Below are 10,583 nucleotides of genomic sequence, written 5' to 3'. Positions count from 1 at the left end.
ACAATATCCAAGCATTTGACACTATAGATCAGAGTTTCCCAAACTTGGATCTCCATCTGTTTTGGAACTACAAATCCCCATCTTCCCTACAATTCCCATAATCCCTGACCACTGGTCCTACTAGGAATGATGGGAGTTGAAGTCCAAAAGCAGCCAGAGACCCAAGTTTGGGAAACACTGCTATAGATTATGTATTATTGTGGCAAATTAGCACGTCCCCCCCCCAACTGAAACCAATGCAGCTATAATAAAAACCCTTGTAAATAATTCAGGTTGTTTTTCTTAATAGAAGAACTGAAGAAGGGGAAAGGATGAATTCATAGTCAAAAGGGACCCAAAGCAGCAAATTAGGAGCTTGTACCCGTTGAGACAATGTATTGTCCTCTTACTACCGGTCCTTCCCCCTTATGAAAACTTCTGAGCTCTTGCATCTTGAAGCATGCACTGTTTTTCAGTGTCTGCTTATGTGTACAGAGAAACCCAAATAATTCATTTCATTATTACTTGCTTCTAAGGGCTTTGGACTGCACTTGTAGGTAGAATGAAGCTCCTATTTAGCTGAACACTTTCACATGGAGTATACATGGGGGAAACTGATTCTAAATAATGTCTCATCTATATCTTTCATTTAAAAATAATCCACTCTGGGGCAGGTGTAGGTGTGGAGCAGACACGATAGATTCAGGAACTTAGCCCTACAACCTCATTATTTTTAAGGGGCCTGCAAAGTACATATATACAACAGAAACTTGCAGGCTTGACTTCTCAGGGAAGAATAACGAATGCAGTCACTTCCGCAGCAAGATCATTCCGAATGAAAAATTCCTTTATTGCCTTGCAGTTTCCAGGCAGGAACCAGTTTCTTATAAGCAGCAGCAAACCTAGGAAGTCACCTTAAAATGATTTATTTCTAGCCATGGGAAATAACTTTTCTACTCATCTCAAATCCCTGTATGTTTTCCATTGTGGGCAAATATCAAGTCTCTTTCTTTCTCTGTGCACACAGTTATTTAAAAACAGGACACTGCCACTGGGATGGGGGAACCAAGAGACTCTCCCTTAGTGCCTTGCCCCTAGTATCTGAGTGTTTGAGGACTGGGACATTTGCAGGGAAACCAAAATGCTTGTTTACAAAGCTATTGTACTACTAACTTTACTGTATGCTTATGAAATATGGACCATTTAAAAATGGCATCTCCAGCTCCTCGAAAAGATTCCATCAACAATGTCTCAGAAAAATTTTACACATCACTTACACATCACTAATGCCACTGTACTGGAAGAAGCAAAGATCACCAGTGTCAAAGCAACATCAACTTCGTTGGACTGGTCATGTTGTGCAGATGCCTGATTATCGTCTTCCAAAGCAACTACTCTATTCCCAACTCAAGAATGGAAAGTGTAATGCTGGTGGTCAACAAAAGAGGTTCAAAGACTCTCTCAAGGCAAATCTTTAAAAATGTAGTATAAACACCGACAATTGGGAAACACTGGCCTGCGAGTGCTCCAATCGGAGAACAGCCTTTACCAATGGTGTCAGGATGAAAGGGAAAAACTTGCCAAGAGGAAGTCATGTTTGGCAAACCTTCAACTACTACCCAGAAACCTATGTCCCCACTGTGGAAGGAAGTGTGGATCCAGAATTGGCCTCCACAGTCACTTACGGACTCACTGTTAAGACCATATTCATGAAAGACAATTTTACTCAGCTATGAGTAAGCAGCAGCTTTGATCTTAGATAAAAACACCACTCACACATGTTCTCTCTCTCTCTCTCTCTCTCTCAAACACACACACACACGTTTACAAATCCTCCACAACACTGTAACAAATTTATAGTTTTAAAAATGGAACCAAGCAGAAAGAATCCAGACAAACCATTTGACCTGATAGAAACTGCAGCAGAGTTTCCTAACGTGCAACATAAAACCAGGAGCCTTTATTCCAAAACAAAAACTTTTATTCACCTGCCTCTTATGAGAACAAATAATGCAAAAAAAGGAAGATAAATAAGAGAGATAGAGAGGAGAGAAAATCATAGAAAAAATACTGATGAATTCAGAGAGAAACACATGGGAATTCCCAAGAGAATCTTGTTTTCATGAAAAGCAGTAGTGGGCTTTTGCTTTCAAACTCTTCGGCCTTTTTTTTAATTATTATTAATCCTGAAATATTAAAGAATATAAACCTTATGCATACAATAGATACAAAATTGGATACAGCACTAAATGAGACATATAATTCCTCTACACATTAGTATTAAAAATGCAAGAGTTCAAATTAAGAAACAAACAAAAGAATAAATGTGCATCTACCACTCCCCAAACGCAGAGTGATTAGTGATTGGCAGCAACTGAGATGAGAGCTGTTTGTGGATATCTGGGAGATTTTGTCTCCCGTCATGCCAGAGTGCAGAGTCCCAGAGATGTTTGGGGAAGAAACGCATGGGCTTCAACATTTGCCTCCCCATAAAAAGCCCTAGATATATTCCTTTGCATGGGAGGGCCATCATTACTATGGTGCGGATACCACTGATGGCGAACTGCTTCTATTTTTGCAAGGAAAATGAAAATGTGCCCAATGGAATTGACCTAAACTTAACATCATTCCTGTGAAAGCATGGCGAGTAACCTTTGGGGTTAAGGAACGGCGATTATGGAAACACTCCCACAAAACACAACAGCAAGGAAAACTGACACTCCGGCTTAAAGGACTAGGTTGTTCATCCACTGGTGGTGTGTCTGTTCCTTTCACCTGGAATGGAGCAGGGCTCCTTGACAAACTCACCTAGAGGAGTGGAGGTTGTGCAGTCAGAGTCAGAGAGTGTACAGCCCTGATCTCCAGTTAGAGCCAATGATTGTAGGGTGAGAAAAAGGAGTGGGGTAGAGGTCTAGCTACCTAGAAAAAAGTGCAGGATCAGACTAGCAATTATCTTACGCTAGCCTTTCCAATGAGATGATGAACATGACAGTGAATCGAGTGTAAGATTTCCCCCCCTGCAGGACCGGGACTCAAAATCCATCAGATTTGTGCCCTTAAGGAAACATCATTGTTCTGATGCACGTCTTAATTCTTTTGGCTCTGTACAGATTGTTGCCAAAAGCTTTCTTGCAGGGCTTAATGCTCGTAAAGTTACACAGCCCCAAAGACCCGTATGCACATCAAACTGGTAAGACATTGGAGAAGAAGTGATATTGCTAACATTTTGCCATTGTTTGTATTCCGGACACTTCTTTTTGAAGTTTAAGGGCTGGTGGGAATGTTTTGGGAACAGCACAGCCACTGATCCAACATGGCTCAATCCCGTGTTGCTCTGCTAAGGCAGAAATAATGGAGAGGCCACATAGGAAGAGAGAGAGCAATCCCATTACTTCCTGATCTGATAACTGAGGCTACTGCTCCAATCTCTCTTCCGGTTTCCTAGATCACTAGAACAGCATGGGATGGTGTTACACTTTCCTGTAATATAATTATCAGATCAAATATTGGGACTTTACAAACTATAGCACATGCAGATTTTTTTTACTGTATATGCTTACTTTAAGAATGTGTTCAAATTGGGCTTAAAATGGCAGTGATTAAGGCTACTGCTTTTATGGCCCACATCTATGTACGGATGGGGGGGACCCAAATTCACACCAGTGTAAGAGAGGTGCACTAGGGAAACCTTGGTTAGCCCTCGACAGCTTTTCAATGTGTGTTTATAGAACTACATATCATGTGATAGAGCAGTTTTTATGTGCATAATTGGATGAATGCAATTTACATACTAACAGAGTCTGAGTGGCTTACTGTGAGTCATTCAGTACAAATTACTTGTACTTTATGAAACTTCTGTTAAGTAGATAGTACATAATACTGTGAAAACAAGTTACCACTTTAAATCTTCCAGATACAAAACACAAATTAGTCAAGTCTGGCTGTATTCAACTGCTTAGCAGACCATATGCATGGAATTTATTCTTTTTAAAGTTCTTGTTAAATTAGCACATATGCATATGTGCAAGACAAAAGGCAATGCTTAATATAAATATTTAGTGGAATGAACAGAAATGGCACTTAAGCATAGACCACCCTGTCATTCCCTAAGCGGCAAAAAGATCCTGCTTCAAATTTATCTCCTGCTTCTAGTAGTCGTCTTTCCCTATTCGCTTGGAAGGTTACAGATTGGCTGGAAGTTCACATTGGTATGAGAAAGGAATGTCTGGTCGATGCAGTCTGGGAATAAAAGAAAAGAGCTGTATTTTAGTTAACTAAAAAAATCAGCGAGATAATCAAACAACATATTTAACAATACTGCATTTTGAAATATGTATGTGAATCTAGTCCCTTGGGGATATTTCATTACATGGAGAATTTTTCACCGTTACAACAAGAACTCCAGTGGAGGCAAATTAGTTTCTGGGCTAAGTTAAAGGTGTTTTAATCTTTAGAACCCCATATGCTTTCCCCCTATGGTATCTGAGTGAGCATTTCCCCCCTGCATTCCTTCCCAGGTGTTAAGAACAGGAAGCAAGGCTTTTCCTTCAGGTGTAACCACCATCAGAAATGTGACTGGCCACCACCTTAGGGTGGTGGCCAACGATTGTGAAATTCCCTTCCTTCAGAAAAACTCAAGATTCATTCTAAAGCCCATGGGAAGCTCTCTGTTTGGAAACATCTTAGGAGACACCCTTGGGAGACACAGTTTACAGACTGCTACCTATTCCATGTCAAGGGATGCGGGTGGCGCTGTGGTCTAAACCACAGAGCCTAGGGCTTGCTGATCAGAAGGTCAGCAGTTTGAATTCCTAAAATGGGTGAGCTCCCATTGCTTGGTCCCTGCTCCTGCCAACCTAGAAGTTCGAAAGCACGTCAAAGTGCAAGTAGATAAGTAGGTACCACTCTGGCGGGAAGGTAAACAGCGGCTTAAATCATGCTGGCCACACGACCCAGAAGCTGTACACCGGCTCCCTCGGCCAATAAAGCGAGATGAGCGCCGCAACCCCAGAGTCGGCCACGACTGGACCTAACGGTCAGGGGTCCCTTTACCTATTCCATGTCAAGAATGGTCAGACATTCAGCTGTTTTTATTGAGAATTTATGCTATGATGTTGTTTTCACCTATGCTTTAAGGGCTCCAGTCAGTTATACATTTTGAAAACAAGCACACCGCTCATTTACATTGTTCTGAAGCTATATTAAATTAGTTGGTCTACATTTTTATCTTCAGCCCCTGAATTATATTCAGACATTGATACAAAGAGTAATAAAAGATTAATACTAGATTATAGTATAGTATAGTAGATTATAACAGATTAATACTGAACATTGATAACTATTTAAGTGTGAAGATAATCTTTGCCTTAAACACATCTGTACCACACTATATTTGGGGGCCCTTTCTTCATTTTATCCCTTCCATGCATCTGCGTATAATACTATAGATAGCTTTTGTGGTCAGTTTAGGGGCATGATGCTCTGGGGATGTTAAACTCTGGACAATATCATTTATATATAAACTAAATAGTGTGGGAGCTAGGATGCAACCTTGCTTAACTCCCTTTGTGGTTGGTACGGATCCTGTGAGCTGCCCATTTGTAGAGCAACACACTTTCAGCACTGTGTTTTTATACAGACATTTAACAAAGAGCAACAATATCTATACTTGGAAGAGTTCAGCTTATCCCACAGTCTTACTCAAGAGACTGAATCAAATGCAGCTTTCAGATCAATGAAATCTGCATATAGCACACCACCTGGTTTCTTAACATACTTATCTATAAAATGGGCTAGTACAAAGCAATGGTCTAGAGTGGATCCGCCTTATCTAAATCCTGCTTGCTCTTTGGCAAAAATAGCTTCATCGGTTATACAATCAACTAGCTTATTGTAAAGACGCTTTGCATATAATTTGCTAATTACAGGTTGCAAACTAACTGGTCTATAACGAGCCAGACTGCATGCAAGGCCCTTTTTGAATATAGGGATGACTACCGCTGTGGCCCAAACTTCAGGAAATAACCCGGATGAATCAATAAATCAGACTATTATGCATTTAAACTACTCTGTCCTTTCCTCCCCCCCCCCCATGAAAGAGCCTTCCGGAAAGTGAACGTTGTGCATGCCACCTCTCTCTTCCTTCAAATCACTCCTTACAACCTACCTTTTCCACATGGCTTTTTGTTTATCCTCTTAATCCTCATCCAAACTTCAAGTGTTTGCAACAGCATTTGCCCACATTCTTCCCTCTTCTGTTGTCCCCCCCTCCCCACTCTCCCTTTTAGATTTTAAGCTCCTTGGGAAACAGGAACCCATCTACATTGCTGGCATAATTCTGTAAGGCACCACTGCACACTGACGGTGCAGTTTAAACATCCTCTTCCTTGTCCAGGGAGATGAGCATGTTTGGAAAGAGTCAGGACTGTGATATGAATATTATACTAGGACCACAAGTGTTGCAAAGGGAAACCTCTCATTCAAATCGCACTTTGGCAATGAACTTGAGAGCTGCTTTTATGCACCTTGCTATTTTCTCAGCCAGCATGACACACGCTCCCAAACTGAAACATGGGATAATAATGCCGGTCTAACTTGCATTTTGTCAGCAATCCTTGCAAAAGCCTTATGATAAGTGATCTGGAAACTGAAAAGTGAATGCAAATATCATGGGCAATGTTCAATGGGACCATACTACCATCAGTCAAGGCCTGGTATATCTCTTTTCTATAGAATGTGGGTTGAAGTTTAAATGCTCATGGACTTTGAAGACATAATAGTTATGCCTGCCAAATGTTAAAAAGGTGTTTAGGGAGTTGATTTATCCTCACTACAGAAGAGTCAGGCATTTATGTAGAGGCCTACAACATTTAATAAAGTTGGGGAAATCAGATATTAACAGCTTGCTTTTCCGTCAGAGGAATGCATGGGACTTGCTGTTTTTTAAAAAAAAAAAAAAAAAGAATGGGGGAAACTCAACCCTGACATTGCAGAAAAAGGCTTGAAAAACATTTGTGCATGCATGCCCAAGTGTGCAAAACTGAGAAAGCAATTTGGCTGAAGGCATTTTCTGTGCCAAGTACTTACCTACGAAAGGAGCTACGGTGCTTACCTCTAGTACAAGAAGAAAAATCTTGTTCTATGAGCAGCTGCCATACTTTCAGACATGTTTCTGACTTTCAGGTAATTAACAAAACCTCGGAAAAATAGGAGGAGGCCTGAAAGCAGAGGTGCAATGTGAAACATTGATTAAAAGATGCATTCTCATGCTAATTGAAAGGAAGCAAGCTTACAACGATTTGCCATTTTACACTTTGAGTACGTATGCCAAGGAACTTTTATAGAGTCACAGTCACATCAACATACCTTGGCAAGTTCAAGGAAAGGGTGCTTTCCTAAACAGGCTTTCTAAGTAGGAAGTCGGGCACTGTACAGAGAAGCTAAAAATATTCGGCGAGTAGGATGAAAGCTTAACTTTCCTATGCAATCAATCACAGTATCTCCAAAAGGAACCTATATTAAGATTTTGGTGATAAATTACTGAATCAATCAACGGCCTTAATTTTAATTAGACTTGAGTTTTACTCTGGCTTTTTCTGCCACGGTATGTATGGGCTATATGGGCATTTATTTGCATCAGTGGTGCATCTATAAATTGTGACTGTTTACATTTAGTTCTTATATTTTATTGTTTATGGGCCGTTTCAAGAAAGTTGGCACGGAATTTTAAAATAAAGTGTTAGGAATAAGCTGTAAATAGTTGGGGTGATAGTTACACCACAAGGCAAGATCACCAGCCGACCCAAGCAAGTGAGCCAAGCTTCGGACGTACAATAGATGCTCAAATACACTTTTAAAAGCCTTCTTTTCCCCAGCAACCTTCCCTGCAGCTGCCCCAGAAGCCTGAAGCTCGGCAGACAGCTTTTCAAAAGAAAATTGAGGGAACAGAAGCACTGTGTTCAGCAGCATAAAGCCCTTCCCCTTGCCTGAGTGAATAATGATTAATGCACAGTGCATTTCTAAGGCAAAAAGGATACCTCCATGGATTGAATACAAAGTGACAGGCACACTCGCATTCAAAACCATTCATATAGTCCAAGAAAATAATTATAAAAACTAGTTATCTTAAAAGGAAAGCTTATACGTAAACTTTGACCTTATATACTTGAATAGTCTTAGTTCAGTTATGATGCTGTGTTTTAAACATAATGAGATCAATTCGGAAATAAGCTTCATCTTATTCAGATTTAGAAAACGTAAAAAATAATTCAGAAAAATCTACCCTCTGTCTCTAACAGACTTCTATTTTTCTGACTTTTAAAAAGGAGTGGTAGTAAAACAAAGAGTATCAATGAAACCCACAGAGGATGAAAAATATAAAACAGGTTTTCAAACAGAACGTTGAGGATACCGCCTCTTGTGAAAATTACTTTGTCTGTGAAGAGGCAATATGGAAATTCTATCTAATGTGCTTGATCTGTGATAAGTTCTACCACTGCTACAGTAAGCCCTTGATTTCAATGAGCATACATGTGCAAATTTACTGCCAATCTTTCTTAAACCCACTTAGGATTGTTCTACTCAGTTATCAAGTTATTTGGAAATTCAAAAAGTAAAGTTTTTGATTGGGACTTACCAAGTACAAGAAATATCCACCAAAGCCAGTATTGTCCATTGAAATAACCAGTAAAGTAATCTGAGAACTGGAAGGGGAGAAAAGCCCCCAACATGTTAGCTACATTTCATATCATGCTTGTAACATATCAGGATTACTGAAAATACATATCTAAGACATTACAGAACATACACAACAAATAAATAAAAAATCACAATTGGTGCATTTGGGAAGACAAATATACTCTGTGCAGCTTTAGAATAAAAGAGGAGTTATTTCTTTTACTTTCTTGCAAGCAAAGAAGTCTCAACCAACCTGTGAAAAAATGGTTTATTAACCATTGCTCATTAGAATCAGACAGTCACCATAATAATGGTTGCGTTTGTAAATCCGTCTCTCCCCCCCCGTGTCTGCCATCTCAAACACATTACAGGAGCCTGCTGCTTTCGATATTAACACCAAAAGTCACATTAGTTTAATCTTATCAGATGGGGATGTTTGGCTGACCCCACAAAAGGAGAGCTTTTGACCTTCTGTACACCCCCTACTGATAATCGCTGCCAAGAATACCAGTTCCATAAAGACCCCTGATTCATTAAACTCTTTTCATTTTCAAACTAGATTCTCCTGCATTCAGTTCCCAGCAGTGAGCTGAACGCAGCTAAATGAACCTTGAAGGGCCAATTCAATCGTTCCTGTTAGCGAGCACGGTAGACAGTTTTGTCTTCTCTGTGATGTGGGAATCTGAACAGGCAGCTGGAGGGTAGGGCACGATGGTTTTGGAGACAGGTATCTGGCCTTCAGCAGACTGCAGACTGTATGCTTCACTGATAAAAAGGGTTGACTCAAATGTCTCCAAGAACTCAGCACAGTTAAAGCCTGAAACTCAAAGTAACGCAGAACGTCCACTGCAACTTTTAGAGGGTGGTAAGAAACAATTTAGTCAAGCAGGGGCTGTTCAATCACTTCCTTCTCTGTTGCTACAATTGTCCCAACTTGCCAATCAACTCTAGGTTATTTCGTGTCAGTAAATAATTGGCTAATTGGCTGGTGCAGTATGTTAAGTCAAACATTTAAAGAAACAAGGCAGGGCCAAATGCTCTTATAAATGATTACATAGCAGAAAAATAAGGCCAGTTTGCACATAATCATTCAAACTGGATAATGGAGCATTTCCATTACTTAAAGCTTGTTAGTGTATTTATGGCATTTGCAAAAAAGAAAACACAGTAAAAACAAAAATACTTCCAAAAAGGTCTAACAATATGCCTTCATCAAATGCAGAAAAGCTTCCCACAGTATTACAACACATTCACTAAACTTTAGTAAGAGATGGCCACATTATTATAGCTTGGCCAACTATGAGTGTTTCATAGGGCCATGAACAACCTGTTCCTGCCAACTGCAACCAAGCAGTACACTTGCCTCTGTTTCTGTGTGGTCCCACCTATTTATATCACCTAGATTTAGCATCGTGATGCAACTGCAGTGCAGCAGATGACACACATTGGAAAGGGCTTAAGCCTGCTGTAAGTCCGAGATTTCCCCAGGCTGTGGGCAAAAAGAGGGGAGCTACAGGAAACCCAAACAGGCCAGCAAGGAAGGTTTGTAATAGCTGTAGACAGAACGGGTCAAGTATCTGACATCTATTAAAATTCCCATGCCTGAGCAATTTTAAGGGGGTCTCTGCTGCTGTGTTAACTGCAACAGACTGCCTTTGCTCCCACTGCTTTCCTTTGGATGTGACCTTCTTGTCTCACCTTTGAAACCCTCTCAAAAATGTGGCAGGAGCAGGGAATCTGTGGCATCCTTAAGTAGCTGCTGGTGCCCATGTGCCCTAGGCGTGCCTAGACCCTCACGCCTAACCTGGGCCCAAATTTTAACATTAATAGCACTTAGAAAAGCTTTTAATGGTTTGGGGCAAAAAGGTACCATGCTGTATCATTTATTGGGAGCTTCTGTACCCTGTCCCACAACAGCTTAAATACAA

General features: G+C 40.4%; 1 protein-coding gene across 4 annotated transcripts in view; it reads right to left on the bottom strand.

Moving 5' to 3' along the window:
* Positions 1-1,938: 1,938 nt before the first annotated feature.
* NDFIP2 (Nedd4 family interacting protein 2) overlaps positions 1,939-10,583 on the bottom strand; it is a 53,865-nt gene continuing 45,220 nt past the window's right edge. For all 4 annotated transcript variants that reach the window (XM_082218848.1, XM_082218850.1, XM_082218849.1 and 1 more), the window contains 3 exons: positions 8,615-8,681; positions 7,091-7,196; positions 1,939-4,218 (listed from right to left, as the gene is read on the bottom strand). In XM_082218848.1, coding sequence (XP_082074974.1) covers positions 7,093-7,196; positions 8,615-8,681 — 171 coding nt within the window. In that variant the 3' untranslated portion in view covers positions 1,939-4,218; positions 7,091-7,092. The remainder of the gene's footprint in view (positions 4,219-7,090; positions 7,197-8,614; positions 8,682-10,583) is intronic.

The sequence above is a fragment of the Podarcis vaucheri genome (genome assembly GCF_965113315.1).
Source record: "Podarcis vaucheri genome assembly, chromosome: 4".
In the NCBI taxonomy this organism is placed as follows: domain Eukaryota; kingdom Metazoa; phylum Chordata; class Lepidosauria; order Squamata; family Lacertidae; genus Podarcis; species Podarcis vaucheri.
This window is presented reverse-complemented; position numbering and strand designations above follow the sequence as displayed.